This window comes from Talpa occidentalis, unplaced genomic scaffold, assembly GCF_014898055.3.
Source record: "Talpa occidentalis isolate TD23 unplaced genomic scaffold, MPIMG_talOcc4v2.1 talOcc4.8, whole genome shotgun sequence".
Lineage (NCBI taxonomy): Eukaryota > Metazoa > Chordata > Mammalia > Eulipotyphla > Talpidae > Talpa > Talpa occidentalis.
In genome coordinates, this window is record NW_023605194.1 from 70,751,480 (window position 1) to 70,778,842 (window position 27,363).

The 27,363-nt window shown below is 57.7% G+C and overlaps 1 protein-coding gene across 1 annotated transcript in view; it reads left to right on the forward strand.

Annotated features, from left to right (window-relative positions):
• Window positions 1-27,363, forward strand: part of KCNH1 (potassium voltage-gated channel subfamily H member 1) — a 144,127-nt gene that overhangs the window by 98,687 nt on the left and 18,077 nt on the right. Inside the window, exons 8-9 of the mRNA XM_054690683.1 lie at window positions 22,799-22,998; window positions 23,264-23,516. Coding sequence (XP_054546658.1) covers window positions 22,799-22,998; window positions 23,264-23,516 — 453 coding nt within the window. The remainder of the gene's footprint in view (window positions 1-22,798; window positions 22,999-23,263; window positions 23,517-27,363) is intronic.

Consider the following 27,363-nt stretch of genomic DNA (forward strand, 5'->3'; position numbering starts at 1 on the left):
CTGCCCACCTCCCTCAGCTCTGGCCCAGGAGTGCCGGGCTGGCTGGGGCGCTAGTGCTGGTGCAGGCGACCCAGGACATCTGCCTGGGTTCATGTCGGACCTGACCTGGTATCCCTGCTCCTTGTGGAAGTTCTCGGGTGTCTGCAGGGCTCATCCTTGCCCCTGACTCCCTTGGCTGTCAGTGCTGTTGAGAGGCCACGTGGCCCCCATAGCCTTCTGGGACCCGGCAAAGGAGTCTCCGCCAATAGGCACACACGTGCACTTGACGGACACTGCCTAGATGGGGGGCTCGGGGCCACCATGGCAGAAGGGGGCATCGCTCCCAGCAGCTGGTGGTGTGACGGTGGTGGAGACATGGGGGATAGCCCTGTCACTCCAGCCATGACCAAGGCTCAAGATGGGCCTTCACTGTGGGCTGAGCCTCCACAGGGCCTCTGAGGGACCCACCCCCAATCAGGGACACCCCAAAGAAGAGGGGGCTGTCAGGGGAAGAGGCCCTTTCTCATCACAGTGTAGGGATATTGCTCTGCTGTATTTTTCTTTCTCCTTCTGACTTCACTTAGCATCATCCCCTCCAGCTCTAGTCACATTGTTGCAAATGACATGAGCTCATCCTTCTTCATTCCTGCATAGTACTCCACGTTTATGCACACCAAGTCTTCCTGATCTGCAGCTCTCTCCTTGGCACCTGGTTCCATTTTCTTCACGTGGGCTTTGCACTTTTTGAGCCATTCCCATAACGTTCTTGCTGCGTTTGGCCATACTTGTCTGCTCTCAGGTGGAGGCTGGGAGCTGACATTGTGCTCTCCTACAGGCACCTTCACACCAGCCTCCTGCTGCACACCAGGCCCCTGTCTCTCATCTCTAGGCACACACTTCTTTCTTCCTGTCCTCCCCTCAGTCCCTAAAGCCAGAGCAGAGAGTCACCTCAGAAAGGAGCCTGTGTAGCCCAGGGCAGCCCCCACTTGTGACTGTCAGCCTCCCTCCTCATGCTGGGGGAGCCCTATCACAGGCACGGACGCCACAGCCAGGGCCCGCTTATCACACAGATTCAGCCAGTCCATCAATGTAGGTTCAGCGCCTGCTGCTTCTGGGGTCTCCTCCGAACATCCCTGCAGCCTCAGCAGATGTGAGCCCATCACTTCTACAAGGCCCTGGAACAGAAGACCAGGAATAGGCCACACCCCCCTGCAAACACAGCAGTGGGGTGGGGGGAGGAGCAGTGCTGATCTGAGAGGGCAAGGCGGGTGCCCTCTGTCTCCTGGCTGTGGTCCTCATACCCATCCCCAGACCCCTGCTGGGTGACTTCCCTGACTGTGTGAAATGCCCCAGGAGCTGGGGCTGCGACACGTATCTCTAAGGCTGATTTGCTGAATTCTTTGAGCCCTCAACTCTCACCTTGTTCTGCCATTTAGAGCCCCCTGGGGTGCAGGCCTGCTGTCCCCTTGGAGGACACTGCCAGCGATGTCACAGTGCCCAGTTCTGAGGCTGAAGCTACCACGCATGATAGTGGCCAGCGTGGCTCCTCCTGGCAGCCCCTGCACGCCACAGTCTCTGGAGAGGGTAGCCCGAGGGTGAGAGTGGTTTCTGAAAGCCACCGGTGAGGTGGCGAGGGGCCCATGGGGCTGGGCCAGGAGCAGGGTCTTAATTTCTCAGTCGTCCCAAGAGAGGCTGCTGGTCTGTCAACAGGCTGCATCACCCCCGTGTCCATCTCTTCATCTGTGAAATGGGGACACAAGGCTACAGCATAAACGAAAGCCACAACACTTGCCTTCCAGAACCTCCTTTTCTGCTGGTGCTGGGCCCGGAGCCCCGGAGGGCTGGCTCTCCCACGAAGTCTGCATTGCTCACGCACAACCAGCTGGGATGTCAGGCAGGAGGAGGTGTGTGCTGGTCATAGTAGGGGGAGGCACAGCAGGGCTCTGTGTGCAGAAGAGCCTGGTCCAGTGGGTTTGTGGTAGGAAACACCAAGTCTTCTGGTGGAGGATGCTGAGAAGCGGGGGCAGCAGAGCCAACTCCTGAAACCCTCACCTGAGCACAACTCCACAGATCTGCGTGTGCGAGTGGTCCTCCGTGCACGTGTGAGAGGGGGTCATTTTTGCTCCCCCCCAGCTGAGGTCTGGCTCTGAATTGGAACTGCTGGTGCCAGAGCCCAACACCCCAGGAGGGTTTGGTGGGAGCCAATGGGAGAGCGGGGGACTCGGGAAGAAACCACGCCTGTGAAAAATCACTGCAGGGTCGGCAGAGGTGCAGAGGCGAGCCCTGTTCGGAAGCGGGGGCCTGTGGATCCCCTGGGCCTGGTGAGGGCTGGGCTAGGCTGGGTGGGATGGACCTTTTACCGGGTCAGAACTGCCCGCTGAGCCAATCCTCTGGGGCCCAAGGGACAGATGCGAGGGATGCAGCGTGGAAGCAGTCAGAGTCCAAATGATCACTGGAAATAGGTCTGGTGGTGGTGGGGACAGGCACTGGGCAGCAGCAGGCCGACGGCTAGGGAGCGCTGTCCAGCGAGCACAGCCTGAATTCAGTTATGTAGGAAGGAGCGGTGAGAGGTGGGCATTAAGTAGCTAGGTATTCTTGACAGGGGAGCTTTCTAGTTGGAAGTCGTTTGGACCTAGAGACAGGCTGCTGTGGAGGCCTGCAGGATTGAACCTCCTCCTTTCTGAAGAAGGCCCCACAGAGACATACTGGCTGGGTGCCCTCGGTTAAATCTTCTTTAACCCACTCCTTGGCCAGCAATGGGGGTGAAAATGCAGGTTTTACCGCCAGGCCGCAGATTCCCGCAGCCGCAGGGCCACCAGCGGGGCCTGTTTTGACCTTCTGCCCCTGTGTCATGACTCTCCCCCAACCCAGCCCAGGGGCCACCCACAAACTCCAAAGGGCCCCTGTAAAGCAAGAGTCAGATGGGCCGCTTGACACAGCCCACCCCTGCCAGAGGGAGCAGAGTAGGGGACCACAGAAGCCTCCAGTCTGGCCTGGCTGGCTCAGACCCGCCACCCAGGGCGATGCTGGCGTTTATTGCACTGAGCTGGGCAGCCAGGGCTGGGTTGGGATGGGCTAACTCCAGAGCCTGCCCCTGCTGTGCAGTGGCAGCACCGCCTGCTTACCCATACCCTGGCCTTTGTAACAGCAAGTTCCAGCGCCCGGAGAGCTGTGCCTCCCCATTGAGTTCTCCTCTCCCCCTCCTAGCGCAGGGCTGCTTGAGACGAGGCCCAGGGTGTTTCAGTGGGAGAGGGGAGTCAGGGGGAGGGGGTGGGGGAAGGGTGGAAGGAGGGGTGCTCAGAGTGGGGAGGGAAGCCCTGTGAAATCAGAGGCCAGAGCCAGGAAGGACTCTGGGGGATCTGTGGGGCTCACTCTTCTGCTTTCCCTGTAATCTGTCTTCTTGCAAAGCAATTATCTCATTATCTAAATATCCTCAGCTGAGTGTTCTCACATTCATAACTTAATGACCTTAATTACCGTGTTAGTGAGCTGAGCACAGCACTGCTGGGTGTACCACAGTCCCGGCCCCTGGCGTGCGTGGGCTCTCAGGCAGGGTCCTGAGACATGGACAGAGGTCACAGGCAAGAGCCCAGCCAAGGCCAGTGCCTTTCCTGCTGACCGCAGCCCTGTCCTGGGGCAGGGTGCTTGGGGCTGTGCCCCTCTGGGGCCATGGAGGAGGCAAGGACAAGGCTTTCTGCCTCTCCACGTCCAGACAGGAAAGGCGGCCTTGTCTCTACATTCCCAAGTGGGAGCTTGGGGTAAACTGAAATCCCTGACTTCTCCCTGGGTCCTCCTCCTCCCTGGCTCCTCCCTGAGTCCTCCCCAAATCCTCCCTGAGTTGTCCTTGGGTCCTCCCTGACTCCTCCCTGACTCCTCCCTGGGTCTCCTCGACTCCTCCCGGGGTCTCCCTGAGTCCTCCTTGGGTCCTCCCTGACTCCTCCCTGAGTCTTCCCAGGCAGATTACTGCCACATTGAACTGGCATATTTGATTTAACAAGAGTGAGCAGTGAGATGCTGAGAGTAAAGAAAAGCAGGAACCAGTCTCAGGGAGGTGCCCACAAGCTCAGACCATCTCCCTGTGGGGGCAGCCCCGTGACTGCAGGGGAGGAGGGGAGACCCGAGAGGGCGCCTCAGTCAGTCTCAGGGTCAGGAGCCTGGGCCTTTGCCTGAATGGAGGCTCATTGGCAGGCACAGCAGCGGGGCGGTGAGGAGCCAGCCCTGGACGCAGTGCATTTCATGAGAGGGGCTGCTGCTGAGGGAGCCCTGCACGGCCAGGGGAGCAGAGCTTTGCTGCATACTTGTTCTCCCCCAGGCGCTGAGCTGGCCTCCAACTGAACTCATTACTCTGAAAAGGCCCAGGCTCGAGGGAGAGTTTCTAAGGACCGCCCCCTCCCCTGCCCGCCCACATCTCATGCTTGCTCCTGGGTGGTGGGTTTGTCACCAGAAGAAAAGGTGGTACCCGTAAGGTGTTTTCGGCCAAGGTTAGCCAGGCCCTGCCCGAGTGAGTCCCCTCCCGGCGTGGCTGCTTCTCACCTCCTGTGTGCTCCTGGGCATTACTGACTCCATTTTGCAGGGTAATAATGTGGTGATGCTCTTCCTCTGAAGGCCTGGGAATGGTTGGCAAGTCTGCCTGTTGGGCATCTAGTTAGGACGGAGCTTAGATGCAGCAGCGACTTCTTCCAGATAAAGAAGCGCCCGGATCTCCCAGCAGCACATGCGCAGCCTCCTCCCCTTCTGCTGCTCACAGGGACTCGGGGGCTTCTCTGACCCCTAGCAAGGAGGCCAGCGGGTTTCTCTTCTTATCTCGAATGTTCCAGCTTCAGGGGCACCGAGGAACTGGGGGGCTGCATCTCGGCATGGGGGCTCCTGCTGCCCAGGGCTGATGCTGGCCTCTTGGGACTCATTTGTGGCCTTCGCAACCAGGCAGTTAGGTTAGGGGTGCCCGGTGGGGGGGCAGGCAATGCCCTTAGCTGGCTTGCTCTGGACCCCGTCCCGGTTCCCTGCCTCCCTGCACCTCTGCTTCCTCCATGAGGCTGGGGGCTTCTCGCTGTGGGCGCCCACGAGCACACATGTGCCCAGTGGCAGCCGAGGTGTAGAAGGAGTGGGGGCTCGGGCGCAAAGGCTAGGCTGAAATCAGGGAGAGAAGGAAGCGACGTCCCAGCTTGTGCGCTGGATCAACCGCCAGGGACGGGACAGTCTCTCTCTCTCTCTCTCTCTCTCTCTCCCCCCCCTCCCTTTCTCTCCCCCCCTTTCCCTCCTTTCTCTCCCTTCCCCCCTCGCTCCCCCCTTTCTCCCCCCTCTCTTTCTCCCTCTCTTTCTCTCTCTCACTCTCCCTCTCTCACCCTTCTATCCCCCCAACTCTCTCTCGGGGGCACCTGTGCTCAGCAGCCTCTTACTACTATGTGGTGAGTGAGATAGATGAGCACGGCCAGCTTGGGACTCAGGCCAGTGCAGTAGAAGTGGGGGCTCCCCAGAGGTGGGGGCTCCCCAGAGGTGGGGGCTCCCCAGAGGTGGGACCACGAGCAGACTGCAAAGCCTGTGTCCTCCTCGGGGGTCCTGAAGCCTTACGCATGAGGGGAGTCTCAGTGCTTTGCGAACATGATTGAGTGTGGCCATTGGGCGGTGGGCAAATTGGCGGGTGGGCCGCTTAAGCTGGGGGTTCCCCGCGTTCTCAGTGCTGTGGCCGGGGAGCTGCAGGGGCCGACGCGGAGGCCCCAGTGCCCACGTGTACCCCCACCTCCAGCGGTCCTGCTGCCTGTGCCTGGGGCCTCCTGGCTCTGACTCTGCAGCCCCCCTTCCGCCTTCCCAGGCCCCTGCCCTGCACACAGCTCACTAGCCCCCACAGCCCTAGTGGGGGTGGCCTGAGCAGACAGGCAGAAAGCTGCTTTCTGCCTCCTTAGCCAACCACACTCTCTGTCAACAAGTCCTTTATCTGGCCTGGAGCTAGGGACAGTGGGCCTGGTGGGGGTGTTTTTTTAATTGAGGGGAGTGCCTCATCCTAAGTTGACATAAGTTTCCTTCAGGAAAGAGAAGGCAGCTCCTGACCCTGACGGGGAACTGCGCCCCTGGCTGAGAGTGGGGCTCACTGACTTCAGGAGGGGGTGAGGGGCGGCCCCTCTGTCCAGGGCTGACTCTTGGAGGCTGAGTTGGTTGCGCCCTGGTGTGGCCATGCCCGAGGGGGTCAGGGTGCCCAGTGACCCTCAGGGTGTGAAAGGGTGAGTGGGAAAGGTAGGCCCTTCTGCACCCGTCGGGAGCTAGTTAGGATGGAGCTTAGACGCAGGTCCTTTCAAAGAGCAGGGCCACACCGCTTGCTCCGTCCGCCATGGGCATTAAGTGCCACCCCGTCGTCCAAGAGACGCCGCAGGGGGGGCAGGTACCCGAAGCTCTGAGGACCAGAAGGCCAGTCCCGTGGCCACTGGGGAGCCTTCAAGCGCCCTTGGAGGGTGGACGGAGCACTGGGCCCGTGGAGGGAGCACCTTGCCAGGCGCAGATTCCAGGCTTGGCTGCCTGTGTGCCCCAGGAGCTACAGGTGGGGAAGTGGGTCTCTCCGTTTCTGAGCTGTCCACAGAGCTCTTTCTGGTTCTGGAAGCTCGTCCACCCGCCCGTCACTGCGTCCGCATTCACACAGAAGCTGCCCCCGCTTTTTTGTTCAGACCCCCTGCGAGTTCACCTGTGTCGCTCCTGTCTTGAGGCTGGGCTTGGGGTCAGTGTGGGCACATGTCACTTAGGGGAGAATCAGCATTTTAATGATGTTGAGCTCATCCTCATGCGTTATTTCTCCTTTCAAATGAGAATTTTGAGATGTTTCTTATGATGTTGTTTTGGCGATTCTCCCCTGAATGTGCTGCACGTTTTTACTCAACCTTTTACGCTGTAAGTTTCCATTGTGGGAAGTCTATTTTTACAGTCGGTTATTCTCAAAGCAATCGTATTGATTTTTGCCTGTGGATTTTATATCCAGCAACTCCCCTGAACCTCGGGTTCTAGTCATTTGTTCTGATGAGTCTTCTGTGTTTCCTCTGTAGATAAACAGAATCTACTACACTTACCCCCGTAACCCTTATTTTTTAGTCGTTATCACTCTTTGTTCTAATCACACAGGACACAGTGTAATCCTCAGGTGAGCTGTCCCGCAACTTTCTCCCTTTGTTCTCAGCTTTAAGAGAAAGCGCTAAGGCGTCACCAAGAGTCACGTCACCCCTGGGTCTCTGACAGGCGCCCTCTGCAGATGGCTCAGCTGCTCATCTTGGCCTCCTGGGAGCAGCAAGGTGGGGGTGGGGGGGGCGGGTCTTGGTGCCTGGTCCCTGGCATCTTAAGAACGTGTGTGTGTGTGTGTGTGTGTGTGTGTGTGTGTGAGAGCTGGGCCTTGTGCTTCCTTCCCTGCCTCCCTCCTTCCCTCCCCTGACCGCAGTGTGGGGAGTTGAGGGGTCACTCGCTCCCTGTGTGGGAATGCTCAGCTGTGGCCCGGCAAGGCCCCTCTATTATTCTCACTTTCCTCCCTTCACTCCCCATCTCATGTCTCTGTCTGGACATGCAGGAGCCTTAAGAAGCTCACGTGGGGTTCCTGAGCCTGGGGGTGTTTCTTTCATATGGAGACTGCTGGAGTTTCATAGCCCCCTCACTGCAGCCCAGCCCACCTCCGCTGCTGGGGCAAATCCAGAGCCCTCCTGTACTCCCTGAGCAGCTCCTCCTCGCTCTGGGCCCCCTCCTGGGCACTGGGCATGGGGTTGGCTGCCGGGGTGTTCCCCATGGCCTCCACAGGTGCCTGTCCCTCATCTTTGTTGTTTTGTCATAAATGGGAGTTGGGTCTCAGCAAGGGCTCCCCTGGATCCTGCTGTTGCTACGGGATTCTTAACCTTCGGTTGTGTCCAGTGTGGGAGCACCGTGTCCCTCTGTGTTCTCTCAGGCAGATGCGCTGTCAAAGAGGTCAGCTGGGCCCAGGGGCCACGCGTGAGGGAGTTGCAGGCTGAGGTTCCACAGAATATGGAGAGAGCAGGAGCATTTAGCATTGGGAACCGGGTCATTGGACAGAGCGGGGGGACCTCACCCTCACCCTTAGAGTAAAGGAGATTCTTGCAGCAAGGACATGTTTTGCGGGTGAGCCAGAGCTGGGTGAGACCCTCCCTGAAGGACATTCTTCTAGATCACAGAAGGGGAGCAGGGGCTGCTTTGTCAGTTACAAGAAGGCCAGACTGAGGACACGCTGACCTCATTTCCGGTCAGGGAGGGCGAGGGGCTTGGGCAAGGGTGGTTTCTCCTCAGCCCTCTGCGCCCTCCCTGCTCTCACACAAAACATCCTGATTCCCAGCGTGAATGGACTCTCCAGGCTCTGCCGACCTCTGGTGCCCACTCCCAGGCCACAGCGGCCTTTGGGGCTATTGAGGAAAGCCTGCCTGGCCCTCTTGGGGGCTGCCCCGCAGTTGCTACGGGCCACGTTTTCGTTCTGTATGTGGCATCGGTGGTGCCTTTCTCTAGTCCGTGATTTCTGTGGGTTGGAGGGATGCTGCAGGCTGGGCTGCTGCCTTCATGCCTGCTCAGGCAGCCAGGATGCTGGTAGCAGCCGCGTCAACAGGTGGATGAGGTCAGACCTTGGGGCCCTGAAGGTCTCCTCCTGTAGGCGCCCCGGGCTCAGCCCCCTGTGCTCTGGGTGATGGGACCCATGGCGATCGCCTCCTGGGAGCCTTCCTTGGCCACATGTCCCGCGCAGCCCCAGGCCTTAAAATTGCCCCAGGGAGTCCAGAGAGAGGCACAGGGTGAACTGCCAGGGTCATCTCCTCCACATGCCCCCTAGCTAGGTCACTGTAGCGAAGGGTCACCCCCGAAAAACAAGCTGGCGGCCTCCGCAGGTGGAGGGGTGGGTCTGACCAACGGGAGGGAACGAGGGACCTGGGCTGTGTCTGCAGGGGTGGGGGCAGTGCCACCCGTCCCCTGGGGAGCCTCCAACAGTGCTGACCAGAGACCTTCACCCCCACAGGGACCCAAGAAGCACGGATGCTGGGTCAGCTGCGGTGGGGGCGGTGACGGTCAGTGGGCAGTCAGCTCGGCGCTGACCAGCTCTGGGGTTAGAGCTGAGCCAGGACCCAGCAGGGCGGTGGTCTCTGCAGCGCGGGCCTCGTCTGGGAGGTTTGCTCCCGTCAAGAAGATTTGGGTGCCATGACGCTCATTAGTGAGGGCGTTCAGAGTCTGTTGACTTTTGGGGGGAAGGGGTGTTCCCAGTGACAGGCCCTGGGCGGCATGTCAGGTTCTCCAGCGCGGAGGCAACAGTGAGTCCACGGACTGGCCAAGGTTCAGGCTGCAGCTGCTCTAGATCAGAGTCCTGGGCAAAAGACAGCCTGTCACCATCCGCCGGGGGCGCAGCCCCACGCCCCCACTGCAGCTGACCCAGCATCCGTGCTTCTTGGGTCCCTGTGGGGGTGAAGGTCTCTGGTCAGCACTGTTGGAGGCTCCACAGGGGACGGGTGGCACTGCCCCCACCCCTGCAGACACAGCCCAGGTCCCTCGTTCCCTCCCGTTGGTCAGACCCACCCCTCCACCTGCGGAGGCCGCCAGCTTGTTTTTCGGGGGTGACCCTTCGCTACAGTGACCTAGCTAGGGGGCATGTGGAGGAGATGACCCTGGCAGTTCACCCCGTGCCTCTCTCTGGACTCCCTCGGGTGATTTTAAGTCCCTTGTTCATTTCCTGTTTGTTCTGCCCCTGTGGCTTCTCTCGGAGGCTAGGGCCTGTGGGGTAAACGGCGTCAGACTTTTCTACCCTCCCGCCATTATGATGGGATTGATGATGGGACTGATGATGCATCCCTGCGGTCTTGAGTGCATGCCTGATGGTGGGCACCTGGAGTAGGGTGTGGGCATATGTAGGTGGGTTCACCTAGGCTGAAACTGTGCTTATAAGGGCAGCGTCACGGGGACGCCAGCAGAGCAAAATTGAGACCGGAACAAGCAAGGGACGGGAAGAGAACCAGCAGCAGAGAAGCAGAGGCCAGGAGAGAATGCAGAGAGCCCAGAAAGAGTGAAGACTTGCTGGGGGCTGGGAGGCCTGCCAGCGTCCTGGCCCCCCGTCACCCCTACCTGCCATGTACCTGGCAGAATCCCAATAAAAGCTTGCAAAAGCCAACGAGGGCTCCAGAACTCCTCCTTTACCCATCTGCATAGGATCATAGAGATTGTGCTCTGTGCCATCCTGCCACTACACTGTCCCTGCAGACGCTGAAGTGGCCGCTGGGCCCAGACGTGCTCCACGCTGTGTGCCCGGCTCCACAACCGGTGGCCTGGACCCACAGGTTGCAGGGCAGGAGGTCGGGCCTGAAGCTGGGGCAACTGGGACAGCCCGGTGGGGGGCGACCCTGGAAGCTGAAGTGTGCCCCCTGTGGCCCAATGTGCAGCTTCTGATTCTGGAGACAGATGTTAAAGGAGTCTCTGGGGGGCCTTCTGAGAAAAGATCAGGACACACTGAGTGGGCATGGGGCTGTCCGTGTGCTCTCAGGTGCCGGCCTCCCATAGCGAAAAGCCTGGGCTCCATCCTGGCCGCAAGTGACCATAGTGCATGTCATCTCCCGTGAGTAGGGGCACCCCACTTCCATCCACAAACACGTGACCGAGGACCTCGACCAAGCGCCGTGGCTTCCCGGGCACCTCCACACCGGCTGAGAAGCGAAACACCTGGGCTGGGGACTCAATGCGGGGCCGTGCAGCTCAGTGGGCAGGCGCTGGCGTCGCATGCAAGGGGTCCTCCCAGAGGCGCACCAATGGTGGGCATCAGGAGAGGCGCAGGAGGATCTGCATGGAGCAAGCCTGGGGTGTGGCCCAGTCGGTGGTCAGCCCGGCCTTCCCACCTTCTGAAGAGTGAAGGGATAGTGGCTGAGAGTCATGGGGCAGGATGTCCTGGGGCCTTTCCTGAAGGGGTGGCCCTGCCCACGTGGCACTGGGCTCTGCGGGTCCAGACCAGCAGCCCCTGAATGCAGGTTAAACCCCCATCAATGCCCAGTCACCCTGTCCCTCCTTGGGGAGAGCTCGCTGGTGGGTCGGGGCTGGGGCTTTGGGATATTTTATAGGCACATTTCTTATTTGTTCCACTTAGAGTATTTTACAGGAAAAAACCTAGTTTCTCCATAATTCTGGCTCATTGGCCTATTAGTCCTTATCACGAGTGAGGGACTGTGGGTGGCATGCCCGCCTGGCTAGGAGGGAGACGGCAGCTGTCAGCCACCACCCGGGACTGGCTTTCCACTGATCTTACTCAAACCCCAGCTATTTTGTCACCTGACATCTGCAAATAGCAAAGCACACAGGGGCAGGCCATGGAGGGGGTGTCATGGTGCAGAAGAGCCAGCCCAGGCAGCCGCTGGGAACCCCTTGGTACTGTTGGTTGGACTTGAACTCCCTCCCTGGAGCCACCCCTCCCCTAGCCGCCCACACCCAGCCCCGCACCTTGGGCGCGTGTCTAGGATAACATCAAGCCTGCATTGGCTCCGTCCCTTGCCGTCTGTGTTCCTGTCCATCTGCCAACCCAGAAAAATCCTCTTCGTGCTCTAAGCCCAGCATTCCATTTGTTTTTTTTTTTTTTTTTTAGAGCCCACTTGATATTTGGGGTTTCGTGAAGGCAGATTACTGGGCCATTTATTTCTAAGGAATCACTGCGTGTCTTCTTGAGATCCTTGGAGCTGGTGTACTGTGTAGGTGGCCCTACCGAGCTCAGGGGGGAGAAGGCCGTGTGCCCTGCGCCAGCTGTGTCTAATGGGGTTGCTGGGAGAGCTGGTGCCAGTTGAGGGCCATGAGCGGGGTCAGCCGCTGGACTAATGGGGCAGGCGTCTGGCCTGGTGGCTTCTTTACCAGCCAGCTGGGGGCTCCTTGGAGAAGCTGCTAGAGAGGAGGCTCATGCTTTATCGGAAGTCAACATTTTGAAAGTTTCTAGGACTCTCTGGCATCCTCTCACCATGCGTAGTTCTTAATTTCTGCTAGACCACATGGGGACACGGGACGCCAAATCCACGCCCCCGTTTACCCCCACTGTGAATGGCTCACAGCTGCTTGTGCTTGTGGGTTTCTTGTTCCTCTGGGAGAAGGAGGCCACTTGATCTACCTAAAAACACAGACTCTCCTTGCCACGGGTGGTTATCGGGCAGGGAGAGGAGCATCCCAAGAACTTTCAAACCTGTCTGCTCTAAATAGGTTCTGACATCCACCACATCAAGAGAAAACATACTCTAGGGGCCTCCCTGGTGGCACAAGGGGTAAAGCACAGCACTATGAAGGTATCACAGCCTCTGCATCACGAGTTCGATCCCCAGCCAGGGAGCTACCCGCATGGCACAGCAGACCTTTCCTGTCTTCCCGCTGCTCCCCTTAGCAGTGGATTTCAGTGGATCTGCTTGTTCTGTTCGCTACTCTGTCTCTGGTGACTCCTCTTACTGCCGCTCCCCTTCCCCCGCACCTCTGGCCTGTACACCAGTTCTTGTATGCATAAATAATCTTTAAAAAAAAGAGAGAGAAAATACACTTTAGTGCATAAGCTCTTTAATGCAAAGGGACTTTTATACCATAGCGTGAATCAGAGGGGGAAGAATAGATAAAATAGTTTCCACTCAAAACACTCAAAGTCACCGGTCCCCTCGTGGTTCAGTGCCCAGCCTGACAGGGTTGGCCCAAAGCAGCGCCTCTGAGGCCCAAGAGCCTGCACAGTCTAAGGCCCCTCCTGGTGGGGACCCACAGGAAAGGGGCAGGAGGGGCCAGACACGTCTGGAAGGAAAAGAGCAAAATCAAAACCAAGATCAGGACTGCCACTGTCACCTCCCCCCGGGTCTCCCCCACGTCTGTTTCCAGTGTCTCCTTCACAGCGCCCTGCAGGCCCCTGCTCATCCTCTCCCTCCTACCAGCTTGGCTTTGCTCCTCAGCTCCGCCCACCTTGGGTGGGGCAGGGAACCTGGGACCTCCCCTTTCCCTGGGGCCCCCTGTAACAGGGAGGGGGTGTGGTCCTGCAGTTGCTGCAGAGCCTGTGTTCTGAGCCCCTCCCTTACCCCGTGGCCATGTACTTTTCCGTGGGGGAACCATCCTTTACCTTCTTCTCTTCACCTTGTTCATGGCGCTGCCTGTGGCTCCTCAAACGGTGAGACCCGGTGGTCTCTGCAGGGCTATGGGGCTCTAGCCAAGTGCTTGTCCCTGAGGCGCCCTGACCCACCAGGGCCAGGAAGCTGGTTCAGACCGGGCCCTGCCTTCAGAGGAGATGTCTCCTGGAGGCTAACACGGAGTGTGCTGGAATGAGGCTCCTCGGGAGAGCCTCCTGAGTCTGCTCTGGCTATGTGGAGGAGGGGCTGCATCTGCACACAGGAGAGAAACTTCCAGGGGATGCGCTTCAGTGATGCTCCAGGGCGGCAGTGGCATTTGTGGCCCAGAGGATGGCCCACGGGGCGTCTGAAGCAAAGGGAGCAGCACCTCCTGAGCCACAGGGGACTCCACTCCCTTGGTGGGGAACATCATTGACTAACAGATGTTATCAGGCCCCAGGATGTGCTGGAGCTGGTCTGGGCACCCAAGGCCCTTACTGCTGAAAACAAAGCTCTGACCTGCTGAAACTGATTGGGGGAGTCTGAGAACTACCGCTGCTCTGAGGAAAGCTTATCCTGTGGTTTCTGCAGAGCCCAAGACAACCTTGACCCATTATGGCCAACGCACGTTTGATTGAGAAACTATTTTATGAGTCCATCCCAGCATGCATGGGGGGAGGGGCCTACATTCGGCAAAGGCTAAGTTTTCTGGCTCACACCCTGTCAGTGGTGTTTGATAGTAATCTTTGCTACAAGAACAGAAAGAATACATTTTTTAAAAAAAGAAAAGTGGGTAAGGGAAACTGGAAATGCCAGCGGGGGGGGGGGGCGGGAGGAGGTGTGGGGAGTGCATAGTGATGTCCTGCCCTCTTTCCAGAAGCCTTTGAGCAAAGGTTTTCAGTATATCAGAGTTAGCCTGGCGGTTATTTTAGTGACGAGTCTTCCTGAGCAAGTAACACCCAGTGCAGAGGCCTCAGATGGTGTCTTCGGGAAGCCAGGGCGAGGGTGCAATGGGGGGGCAGATCAGAGGCTGTCATGGGGTGGGGCTTCCTTCAGAGCAACACAGAGTCCTGGGCTGTGACCTGACGTAGGTTGAGGGACACCCTGGGGTCCCCAAACCTGCCTGCTTTAATGGGCTCTGCTGTCCCCTGCGTAAAGACAAAACATCCTCTAGACCTTCAATGGAAAGGGACTTTAATACAGTCAGTGTGCACTAGAGAGACGAGAAAGAATAAAGTTTCCAAATCAAGCACCAGAAGTCACTGTCCACTCGTGGGTAAATGCCCAGCCCAACAGGGGTGGCCCAAAGCAGGGCCCCAGAAGCCCAAAAGGTTGCAGGGCTCTGCCACCTTCTGGTGGGATCCATGGAAATGGGGCAGAAAGGACCAGGTAAGTCTGGAAGGAAAAGAGCAAAGTCAACATCAAGATACAGGCTGCCACTGTCACCTCCTCACGGATCTCTCACCCTCGTCTCTGTCTCTTCCCAGTGTCTCTTTCTGTGTCCCCAAATCCCTGGTGCAAGTCCAAGGCGGAGAAGCAACCACAGCTTCTTCACATGTCTCTCTGCTCCATGCATCTCCCCTAGTTCTCCCCCCTCCCTACCCCCAACCCCCCATCCTTCCTCCCCTCCCCAGGCTCCCTTCCTGTTCCTCTCTGCACAGCTCTATCCTCCTTGGGTGGGCAGGGAATCTGGCACCTCCCCTTTCTTGGGGACCCCCTATCACTCAGCCACTCAGCTGCTCTGTTGAGGACCACGTAGGGCACTGTGGTAGCACCTGGAGTTCCATGGAGACTACTCCCAGCAGGAGCCACCTGAGTCCCACTGTCCTAAGGAGACCTGCAGGGCCAGACCCTGAGTGGCCTTGACTGCCCTTCCTCACAGGCCCCCATGGCCATCCTCCCCCTACTCCCACGGGCCTGCAGGGGAGCACGAGAAGGTCTAAGCTCCCGCCTCAGCCCCATGGCTGTCAATTTGCTAAGCCCCGGGGCACCAGCCTGAGTGGAGCTGCTCAGAGGCTGCTGCCTGGAAGAGGTGCCCCTGAGTGCCAAGGGCTTCCTGTGGGGGGAGCAGCTCCCAGACCCCATTTTGGAATGGGGCAGGGTCCAGTGATGAGGGGTCAGTCCCCAAAAGGCTGTCACAGCTTTCATATGTGCGCCAACAGCAGAGGGTCTGGCTCAGAACCAGAGGTGTTGCCTGGGAGTTCTGGGGGACGCGAGGAGCCCCCATCCAGCTGGCGGCTCGTGTCCTCGGCCAGAGCGCAGGTCGGGGCAGGGGAGTAGGTGGCGCTGAGCAGGCGGCACCGCCCTCAGAGGGTCCCGCCGCCCCAGGACCCCCATTCTCCCCGCAGAGCACAGCTCTAGCTCCTGCCGCCTGTAGACTGTGTGCAGTGCAGACACAATGGAGCTGAGGGCAGAGCGACAGCACCTGCAGAGCAGGTGCTTAAGCTGGGACCACTTTAGAGGCAGGTCCCCATGGCGAGGACTGTGACCCTGGCCTGGGGGCTGCATGCTCTGGGCCACCATCCCCACCAGTGCCTGGCCAGTGAGTGAGACTCAGCTGAAGCCCGTGGCCCGCTGGCCTGTACCTGGCTGTGATGTCATCAGTGTCTGGTCTGTGGCTCTGGGGATTCCTGGTTCCCCTTTTGTCACCTCGGGCCTCTGAGTCTGTGGCACCTCCTCCTCCCACCACATGCCGTGTTCGGGGGCTTGAAAAGGGCTCTCCATGAAGCCACCTTGGCCACCCGCTTAGCGGGCTCCGCCCAGCTACATTCCTCAGCCCCCTGCAGCCCGTGTGCCCATCGGGACCAGACAGTGGATGCCCCGCTGGGCTAGCAGGCCCAGGTCGCCAGCTCAAAGGTGTCAGCTGCAGCAGATCCTCCAACCCCAAAGCGGGCTTTTAGCCTCCTGTTCTGAGCTGAGGTGTGAGTGCAGGACAAAGGCATCCCTCATCCTGGTCCCTACTTTGGGGAGAGTGGCGCCCCCCACCCCCACCTGTCCACTGGGATGAGCGCTGTCACAGTGTCGGAGCTGCCAGGTGGGGGCCTGCCCTTGGGTCCCTGCAGGTTGGGGCTGTTGCAGGGCTCTGCCTGGGGCCCCTTCCTCACAAGGTGCGCTGGGGCGGGGCATCCCCCATCCTGGAGTGAGAGCCATGCTTATCTGATGCTACTTAATCGGATATGTGGCCCCCAAAGTAAAAGCACCGACCGACTCTAGGTTACCGGCTCTGCTTCCAGCATGAGTGCTGCACCCTGGCCTGAGCATGGGGTGTGGGGGGGTTCCAGGGGGTTGGCTCGAGTCCTAGTTTGTTGGCTCTGAGTGTCACTTTGGTGAGGAGGATAACTCAGCTGGAAGGGGCAGCCTGGCTGTTGCTGCACAGCAGACACCTGAGGGTTCTGGCAGCACAACCTCCCAGGGCAGGCAAGGACGGGGCTGGATGGAGCCCAGGGAGTAAGCTGAGGGAGCCTGGGCCTGCCTGCCCAGGGCCCCCTTATGTGCCACCCCCCCCCCAGCTGGATGACTTTGGATGAGTCACTGAACATCTGGACTCAGGTTGGGTCCCAGGGCATGAAACAGCAAGCCCTGCCCAGTGGGTCATGTCTGGCCAGTTCGTGGGTGCTGGGGCCTGGAGCTGCAGAGTAGCTGTCGGCTCCTGTCACACACATCTGCGTCCTACATGCTGGGCCTCCCATGCCCAGAGTGGTGGTCACCCTGCTGGACCTAGAGAGCTGCTGGGGCCAGAGCTGTGTCCGGAGCCCTTTGAGAGGGCATCTGGTGACTGTCCCTGCAGGCACATGCAGACAGCTGTGACCTGCTGGCTACTGCCCACTGGCCAGGCCAGTGCCGTCGCTGAGAGCGGAGAGACAGACATCTGCTCGCCTAGAAAATCACCACTCGGAGCTGCTGCGCTCAGGTGCCTATGATGGGAAAGGCTTTCATTTCGCTCTCGTCAGGAGAGGTCATTTCTCTGAAAGGCGTTTGCCGTCTTCGTGATGCACCAGTATCATTCTCCATGGTGATTGTCGTGCCTTGCGCAAGGTTATGATTCCCCCCAACACTCTGAAATGTGAAAGAATAATAACTTGGTTTTATGTAAGCAAGAGCTGCACGCTGGGCTGGGGGAGAGGGCGGGGGGGGGTGAGCCATGGCCACTGCAGGGCCAGGGCCAGTGGAGCAACACGCCACTCCCTTCTCTCAGCCGTGCCTTGTGTCCAGGCTGGTGGGCTGGGCCCTGTCTCTGGTCCAGGGGCACCAGTTCACACCTGCTCAGTGCCTGTGACACACCTCTCCCATAGTCCTCACCATAGTCCTTTGGGCACCCCAGCTTCTCCCGCATCCCAGCTTCTCCTGCCCCCTTAGGTCTCCCCTCCAGCCTCAGTTCTGAAGTCAGATTTCTAGGGTTTGTTTTGGAAATGGCTTTTTAAAGTGTGTTATTTTAAACGGCTCTGTTAATTAGATCCCCCGTGATGACTCATATCGGAGAAACACAAACCGAGGGTTCTTGTGACGTGAGCAGCGCCCTGGGACCGCAGACCCTCCCGCCAGCCTGCCTGGAGCCTGGGGCCGTGGGTGGCAGAGTGGGTCTCGGCCACCAGGAACTCCGCAGGTGCAGACTGAGTAAAGGCAGCAGATGGCGGGAGGCCTTTCCAGCCCATGTCACCCCTGAGCTTCTGTGGCTGCAGCTGCTGTGGAGATGGCTGGGCTTTCATCTCTTGCTCTTCAAAGGCTGGTGCAAATGAGGTTGCACAGGCTCCATGTTAGCAGGTTACCCTGAGTGGGAGCTGTTGTTTTGTTCGACAGGTGAGAAGTAGCTGAAAATAACCTCAGTCTCTGCTGTCAGAGTTTTGCTTGTTCAGTGACTTAGGCACCAGAGTCGCATTGTGCTGTAGGAATTTGCACTATTTTTAGCAAGATGTTAAATGAGAGTTTTCAGGCTTCTCTGGTTATGAAATAGGGAATGTGTTTTATAGGCTACAATTTGGGGGCCTGCCTATGCCCGGAGCAGTTGCCATCCAGGCTGAGGAGGGCCTGGGGCTGGCAGGTTATGCAGAGCCCCGTCTGGTTACCTCTGTGGGCGCCCAGGCCTCTGGTGGCCACACCCAGGTGGTGAGCACGCTGCAGAGCCACTGGTCACCCCTCTTCATCCCCACCCGGGGGTGGGTAACCTCACAACCTACCGGGCAGGCGGGGGTCAGCAGGGAAAGCAGTGCTTCTCGGACTTCGGGTGCTTCTAAGTCACCTGGAAATGTGAAAAGTCATACACTCCTGGGGCTCAGGAGTCCAACCCAGTGGATCTGGGGTGGGCCTGGGAACTTGCATGCCTGGGAGGCAGGCGGTTCCAGCCCACATCAGGAAGACCCCTGGGGGCATTGCGGTCTGTAGTGAGAAACTTGCGTTTGGTCTGTTCCTGGCACTGAGCTCCTAAAAGCCCATGGGATTCCCTGCAATGATAGTGAGGATTGTGTGCCCTTTTTTTTTAAACTTTTTTTTAAAAAAAATTTTTAATTTATATCTATTTTCCATTGTTCATTTTTAAACAATGTTTGCTTCTTTCCCCTGCCTCAGATTTAGTCCCCGTAGAGTTTCCTTCCCCAATGCACCCGTGCACCATCACCTCAGTCCCCTGTGCTCCTCCCTCCCTCCCTCCCTCTTCTCCCTTCCCCTCCCCCTCCCCTGCAGCTGGGGGGGATGGGGGGTGGGGGGTCTGAAGAGCAGCATATCAGAGGGGCAGAGCCTCCAGTCAGTCCCATCCTGACCTCAGGGAGGGAAGCAGAAGGGCAGGCTGAATGCAAGCACCAATCACTGATCAAATCCATCCATCATACCTGAGTAGCGGAAACCCCAGAGGAGGGGGATCCGAGTGCGGGTTGGGGAGCCAGAGCACTTCTTGCACCCAAAAGTCTATGAAAACGGAAGGTCCTCTGTTCAGGGACCCTCCTTGGGCATCTTTTTATGCGACTGGTGACTGGTGACTCTTACCCTTGTGTAACAATCCATTGGCCTGGGGCAATCATTCTTTTGTCAGCGGCACTTACTGAGCACATGCTGAATGCAGAGGGAAAGATCCTGGGTCTCCACATTCCCGCACCCCAGAAGTTTGCTGTGCAAGGAAGAGCCTGAGCCTTCATGCCACAGAAGGATGGACCCACTCAGCCAAGGCACAGGTCCAGCGCCAGGCGTGGCGGGGGCCAGGGGGTGGGGTGAGGTGGGTGCTTAACTCAGGCCATCAAGAAAGAGCCACTTTGCGGTTGGCCTGTCATCTTTTCCCTGAGTCTTCAGAGGAACCCTGCGGAGATACACGCTGCTCTCCACCATGGGAAACTGAGCTCTGGGACTTGAGTGAGTGGCAGCAGAGACCCTGACCAGGAGCCCCTAATGGTCATGCGCCACCCCAGGGTGTTCCAAGCCTGCAGAAGTCAGACCCCATGACTCTCTAGGCCTCTAGGCCTCCTGTTGTTTTTATTTTTTATTGAGCATCTATTATGTGCCAGGTACGGTGACGCGTTTCACAGGTGATGTCCCACTAAAAGGTAAAGTAACTCACTCAGCACAGAGCAGATCTGACCCTGTGCTGGCGGGTGGTGCCCTCGGCCGGCCATGTGTGCTGTCCCCACACATTCCTTCCCAGACCATGAGATCCATGGTGTCGACTCAAGTAACAGGCAGCAAGGACTTAAAAGTTCGTGCCAGTTGCCAAGCCAGTACAAACAGGACCCTCACACCTGCCCCATCCTTACCACGTTCAAATAAGTGTGGCTGTAACAGCAGTGAAGACACTGTCACTCCACTAAGGAACTGGACGTGAGCAGCATGTGGGCCATGAGGCAGGACAAGCCTGAGTCTGGCCTCCATGACCTCAACCCCAGCCCACAGCCCAGGCCTGTGCCACCAACCTACACCCCCAGCCCCACACCTAGCCCACACACCCCTCCCCACGCCTCCAGCCTGCACCCCCATCCAGGCCTTCTTAACCCCAAACAGCACCCTGCGGGCCCTGACCACACAGCGGGCTGTTAGTGTGGTCAGCACTGTGGTTGGAAGTTCTGCACAGCAAGCTTAGTTGAAAACATTTCCTTTTGGACATGGTATTTTGCCCTGATGATAGATTCCTGTCTGCTTGTGTCACTGGGCAGCGCCGTCCCCACCAAGCTGCCCCAGGCTGGGGGCGCTGTCTGATGGGCCCCTCCATGGCTGTGGCCTGGCCTTGAGCCAGGTCAGTGGGCTGAAGGGTCACCTAGTGGCTGCTGCCCTGCCCGCGGCTCCCTTGTTCTGAGTTAAAGTGTGTGAAATGTGCAGAGCAGACAAAGCTGTAGAGAGAATGTGTGTGAGCTGTGGCCGGGGATGGGGGTGGGGATGGGGGGGACTAATAGAAGGAACCAAGTTTCCTTTGGGCGGATGAAAATATTCTAACTTAGGCCCTCCCTGGTGGCACAAAGGGTTAAGAGACAACCTATGAAGCTGTCCGCAGCCACTGCAGCATAAGTTCCATCCCCAGCCAGGGAGCTACCCACATGGTACAGCAGACCTCTCCTGTCTCCCCACTGCTCCCCTCAGCAGTGTATTTAAGTCAGTCTGCCTGTTCTGCTCCCCACTCTGTCTCTGGTGAATCCTCTCACCCCCCACACCTCTGGCCGGCACCCCAGTTCTTGTATGCATAAATAAATCTTTTTTTTAAAAAAAGAAAATTTTTTTTAATTTTATTTTTATATTCCTCATACAATTGCAACCTCCTTATTTTGACCCCAATCCCTCCTTTCCCCACCGTCCCCCATAGTGTGTCTCTGGTTCATAGTTGTTTGTTGATTTTGATTTTCACTTTCTTATAGTTATTCGTTTTCCTGGTCCCTTATTTAAGTTTTCTAGATTCCTGCTATGAGTGAGACCATCCGGTATTTTTCTTTTTCTTTCTGGCTTATTTCGCTGAGCATGATCCCTTCCAGCGTCATCCATGTTGCTGCAAATTGCATGTGTTTATCTTTTTTGAATGCTGAGTAATATTCCATGGTGTATATGGACCACATCTTCTTGATCCAGTCATCTATTTTTGGGCATTTGGGCTGTTTCCAAAGCTTAGCTATTGTAAATAGTGCTGCTATAAACATAGGGGTGCAGGTGCTCTTTGGAATTGATGTTTCTGTGTCCTTTGGGTAAATACCTAGGAGTGGAATTGCTGGATCATATGGAAGCTCTATGTTTAGTAGGTCCAGAAATCTCCACACAGCTCTCCATAGTGGTTGGACCAGTTTGCACTCCCACCAACAGTGTAGAAGAGTTCCTTTTTCTCCACACCCTCGCCAACATTTCCTGTTGCTAGTTTTTTTAATATGTGCCATTCTCACTGGTGTAAGATGGTATCTCATGGTAGTTTTGATTTGCATGTCCCTGATTGCAAGTGATGTTGAACATTTTTTCATATGCGTGTTGGTCATTTGCATTTCCTCTTCAGAGAAGTTTCTTTTTAGCTCTTCTGCCCATTTTTTGACTGGATTATTTTTTCTGTTTTTGTTGACTCTCGTCAGCTCTTTGTAGATTTTTGTGATCAGTCCTTTATCATTAGTGTTGTGTGCAAAAATTTTCTCCCAGTTGGTTGGGAGGTGGTTGCACAACTCTGTCAACCTTCTGTACGATTCAAACTAGTGAATCATACACTGAGTGACTATAGTTTACAGTGCCTGAGCTATGTCTTAATGAAGCTGATGAAGAAAAGTACCTGCTGGTGATTTCATTGAATCGGATCTCTGCTGTGGAGACAGGAAACAGGGCTTGTGGGGGATGAAGGGTGGAGAGATGGGGGCGGGGAAGTTATAAAAAGACTAGACAAAGCTTTTGGGGGGCTCTCGATTGTGGGGATGGTTTTGAACATATATATCTACCCAAATTTATCAAACTTTACATTTTAAACATTGGCAGTTTTTGGCATATGGTCAACTCAATTTTTTAAAAAGCCAGAGCAAAAATATGTGTGAAGTTTGCCAATCTGACAAATATGTCTTGGGTCCTGGTGTAGTGTTGGATGCTGGGGTACAGCATCCAAAGGGAGATACAGTGGCAGAAAGATGGGGCTGATGCTCCTCCCTTCCACAGCTCATCCGCCGTCGGGGCAGAGGCAGGCGTGAGGCACGTGATTGCACAGGTGTCCCTACATCGTGGCGTTGTAGAAACATGCCTGGCACATCATGCCACCCTCCCAGGCACAGGCTTCCTGGAGGAGGCGGCACTTGACTCTGCATTCAAGGGCACGGGGGTATTAGGGTGGCTGTGGCCTCTGCGGTGACCTCACTAGTGTTGTACAGAGGGGTTGCCTCTCAAAGGCCCCGATTGAAGTCTCTGTATCAAAAACCACGTTTCTCCATGGCAGCTGTATCTCAGCGACAATACTTGATGCAGCAGCAGCTTCTCAGCATGGCACAGGGCAGAATTTGTCCAGGTGTGCGCTGTGCTGTCTGTTGATGGTCACTAGTGGGCTGGGTCATGCTCTCATGGGGGAGAGCCTGGCAGTGGCAGGGCTTGACAACATCACTCAGCTGGGTCTGGATTTGGGCTGGGGGTAGACTGCAGAGGAGCATCTTTGGCTGGTGGTCTCGCCTAGCTCAGACATTTTGTGATGGCCTCCCACTGTTCTGGCCCCATCCCCAGCTCCCTCCACCCTGGCCCTGCCTCCACCTGAGTGTTCTAGTGGCCTGTGGGGTCTTCCCAGAAGCTGTGGGGGTGGGGCATCCTGGGGGTGGCTCTGGCTGGGACCTGCTCTGGGCACTCACGCAACTCTCCCCTCTGGCCTCCAGCTCTGCTCTACGCCACCATCTTTGGGAATGTGACGACCATCTTCCAGCAGATGTACGCTAACACCAACCGCTACCATGAGATGCTCAACAGCGTCCGGGATTTCCTGAAGCTCTACCAGGTGCCCAAGGGACTGAGCGAGCGTGTCATGGACTACATTGTGTCCACCTGGTCCATGTCCAGGGGCATCGACACAGAGAAGGTAGGCCCCGTGGGTGCCTCCCTGCCAAGTGTCAGCTCCTGGGTGTGCCGGGCCTGGCCCTGGCCTGCTGTCCTCTCCTGGGCATTAGCGTCCGGCTGTGTTTGGGGCTAGCTGCCCGCCTTTCCTGTGCACATGGCAGCTGTCATGTGCTGCTGACGTGAGGTGGCTGTCCTGTGTGCCACGTGGGAGCGGCCACCCGGCCCGCGTTTGCTCGGCTTTGGGGCTGGGCCGTGGCTGGCCCTGACGCTGCCTGTGCCGCCCACAGGTCCTGCAGATCTGCCCCAAGGACATGCGGGCTGACATCTGCGTGCACCTCAACCGCAAGGTCTTCAAGGAGCACCCTGCCTTCCGGCTGGCCAGCGACGGTTGCCTGCGTGCCCTGGCCATGGAGTTCCAGACGGTACACTGTGCCCCAGGTGACCTCATCTACCACGCAGGGGAGAGCGTGGACAGCCTCTGCTTCGTGGTCTCTGGCTCCCTAGAAGTGATCCAGGACGATGAGGTGGTGGCCATACTGGGTAGGTGTGGCCGCGGCTGGACAGACACCTTCTGGGGCCTGGTCGGCTTAGCCGCCAGCAGCGTGGGGCCCTGCCCACATCCATCTGTCTAGCAGGCTAACGCGTCCGGTCCAGTGCCTGCTCTGTGCCCGGCACTGTCTGAGACACTGGGATGTTTCAGCGATAATATCTGTCTTGTCATCAGTGCTCCCAGTGTGTGGGGCAGGGGGGTGGAGGGAGGGGGAAAAGGGGTGTGACCACATAAGCAGACGTCTCATCTGTGGGGGAGGGGTACTGAGCACGGGGAGGAGGGGAACAGGGGGTGTCCCTGGGGGTGGGGCCTATGTCTGAGAACCCTGCAGGGTGTGATAGCATCCCTGGAACTGCGACTTCTAGGGCTCAGAACCCAGAACAAGGAGCACAGTGGCAGATGGGGCTAGGGCAGAGCCAAGCAGGCAGGCCGCGGCCTGCTCTGGAATCCAGGCTGAAGTGCTTGCATCTGGTTTGGGGGTTGCTGGGTGGGAGGGGGCAGGGGTAGGCTTCAAGCTCAGTTACTGAGTTGAGGGAGGAGGCTGGGGCTCGTGCTCAGCACAGGGGAGCAGCTGTGTCTGAGGCGCCCCTCACCGGCCGCCCAGAATGACCAGCATGCACAGGCCCACCAGCAAAGCAGCCACACCACAACCCACCCCTGGAGAGGGGGCACAGATTGTCCAGAACTTGGGAAATGCAAGAACATTTGTATTGATTGGAAGGGAGGGTAGGGAGCTGTTCTCGCTCTTAATTCTGTGGTTGCTTGAGCAATTCGCAGACTGGTTTGCCAGCCCTGGAGACGCTGGTAGCAGGAGAGTTACAGGTTGTGCTCAGGAAGGTTCTCGTGAGCCAGGCGCCCAGAGACGGCTTGGTTAGATCAGCAACTATGGTAAAGCACAGCAGCGGCTATTAAGCACGGCAGCATGGAACCATACTAGCCCCTGAACTACACCAAAATGTGTGTTTGAGTAGAAGAGAGAGGAGGACATGCCAGACGTTCGCCTAGGCTTCAGTAACGGTGACTGGAGGGCACCTTTATTTTCGACTTTTTAATGCGGCTCAATGACTTCCTGTAGGGCACGCATCCTCTTACTAAGGAGGGGAAATCAAGTCAATTTTCACTTCTTAGCTATCATGACCTCAGAGCTATCCACTGCTTTCAGTGAGATCCGTGGTGGGGTTTCTCAGTGGTGAGGCAGGTGTGCAGCCGTGGGAGGAGGTCGGGGGATGCGGGGGGCACGTGGTGTCCGTGCGGTCCTTCCTCTTAGTTCTGGGTGAGGCACCGAGAGGCAGGCTGTTGGCCTGCAGGGAGGCTGGCAGCCGTTTGGGGGGCCGTTTCATTCCTTTCAGGAGATTACTTGTACCAGAGGGAGATTTCTAACAGACCTCATCTTCTTTTCAAGTTTGCTAATTTTTAGCTCCGTGCTGAGTGCATCCCGGTGAGCTCAGGGCCGCAAATTCCCTCTCGAGTCCAGTCCCCCCTCAGAGGCCCTGAGACGTCCCAAGTCCTCATCCTTGGCCCTGGCTCCCTGGTTCTTCTTGGGCCCTTCTCTTCGTGGCTGCTGACGTGTTCATTCCCTAGACATTCCCATGGCATGTGATGGCTGGAGGCCAGCAGTGAGTCACAGACATGTCTGGCGTGAGCCCACGCCCCCCAGTGACAGGCAAGCCAGGAGTGCAGGGTGCTGTGGAGACTATGAGGCAGACATCCAGTCCAGCACAGCCAGGCGAAATCAAGGCAGGCTCCTTGAAAGAGGTGGTGACCCAGCCGCATCTTATAGGATGAGCTGTCTCGCGAGGAGCAGTGGGGATTGGGATGGGGTTACAGACAGTTCCAGGCAGAGGGGACAGTGTCTTTACGGTGCTGGTGCCATAGAAAGTGGACAGCAGGCGGGGAGACTAGCCAGGAGGTTCTGGGGCTGATGGTGGAAAAAAGTAGGCAGAGCCCAGCAGTGGCATAATGGTCAGCACTGGCCGTTGGTTGGCTCTTGCGAGGTACCAGGGGAGGGGCTGGGACCACATGGAGGGTGTTCTGGGAATGGGGTGTGCAGGAGGGACAAGTCAGAGCATCACTACATGTCTAGGGCAGGTAACAGGTGCCCTCTGACCCTCTCCTGCCTGGGCAGCACATGGCCACACCTGCTGCAGCACAGTCACCGTGGGCGCCTTTGTGCCCAGCTGAAACCCCAGGGTCCCGTCTCTACCAGGGGACCCCTGGCCTGGGGGATAGTGCTTCAAGGTCGGAGCTCTGTCTGGTTTGTCCTTCCTCAGCACCTCGTGTGGTACCTGGCCCAGGTGTACCCCCATTGCTGCGGGTGGAAGAGGAGGATGTGTGGGAGAGATGGGCTGGGAAGCGGGGCTCACCATCCTTTTCCTGGGGCTTCTGCATCCTGGAAGTGGCCTTCTGGGCTGCTAAGAGGGTTCTTCTTCCATGGTGGTGACTGTTTATTGAACACCTGCTGTGTGCCCACCAATCATCATCCTGATGAAGTGTGAGGTTGCCTGAGGAGGGAGCAGGCAGTGAGGTGGGCAGAGGGTCTGACCCCACCCCCCATGTGTCCCTGGCCTCTCAGCACCTGGCAGCATAGCCCATCTGGTCTTTGAGCAGCAGGGAGTGCTGCATGCAGGCTGTTGAGCACGCCAGGGTTTGCAGCTGTGGAGAAGGGCACTTCCTGTCTCACCTCTCACCTCTGTGGTGAGCAGGGGCCAGACAAGCCAAACCAGGGGTGATGCAGAGACTTCTGAATGCCTTTCAGATTACCTGAAGCTGTAGCTTGGGCCTCAGAGCCTTTGCACAGCTGCTTCTGCTTCCTTGGGTCAGCTCCACAGTGGCCTTTGTGCTGGTCGCCGGAGCTCTCCCCCAGGTCTCAGCTCAGCCCTTATCCTCCAGAAGCCTCTGTACCCCTGAACTTGAGCTGCAACACCCCCGGCCCTCCCACAACATGTGTGATCACCGAGTGTCCACCCACCTCCTCCACCTCCTGCCTGCCATCCCATTGCGCCCCGCTCCCCTGGACGGTGCCTGCCTCCGTGGGCTGGTGACCAGGTGAGCACTGGCTGGCATGGTCCTGGCAGTGGCTGTGGAGGCAGGAGCAGCCGCTGACTTCTCACTTCCCACCATGTGCCGCTTGGCCCGGTCACCAGTACATGATCTTAATGAGAGCACATCGTGGCAGCAGTGGAGGGAGACGGCCCCGAAGCTCACCCCTGTCCTGCCCAGCTCTCGCAGCACCTGTCTGTGTAAACAGGACCTCTTCTGAGGGTTCCAGACTCAGATGTCAGTTTCACATCTGCCTCTCTGCACCACTAGGCCTTGGGGAGGCTGTTTGGCTCTCCTGGGGCCATTGAATTTGCCTTCCGCATCCCATACCCCATCCATGCACCCCCTTCCATGCCTGTACCCTACTCTGGCTGTCCTGCCTCTACCCCAAGAGACCAGAAGTCTACAGGCTCTTGGCTTTCTCATGCCAGGCTGCTGGAAGCACGCCCCTGCCCATCCCTGGCCCCAGGCTCCCCTGCCCGTGAATGTTCTTCACCCCACGCAGGCACCCCAGGGGTGTTCACGCCCGCACCCAAGGGAGGTGCACATACAGCTGTGTGGAGCGGGGTGTTTGTGGGGACGCTGTCTTGGAGTGTTAATTAGACGTTTTTCTTTACTTGCCTTTTTTCTTAATTTTCCCCGTATCACAACATCCACTCAGAATGCATTTCAGAAATTTGGCACATCCGTGTTTAACATTCTGTACTTGGCGCCCAGTAATAAATTAATCAATACGCTGATTGTTCCAAGCGCTTCGTGGCTGCTGCTCGGGCACCTTCTGTTCTTGGAGAATGTTCC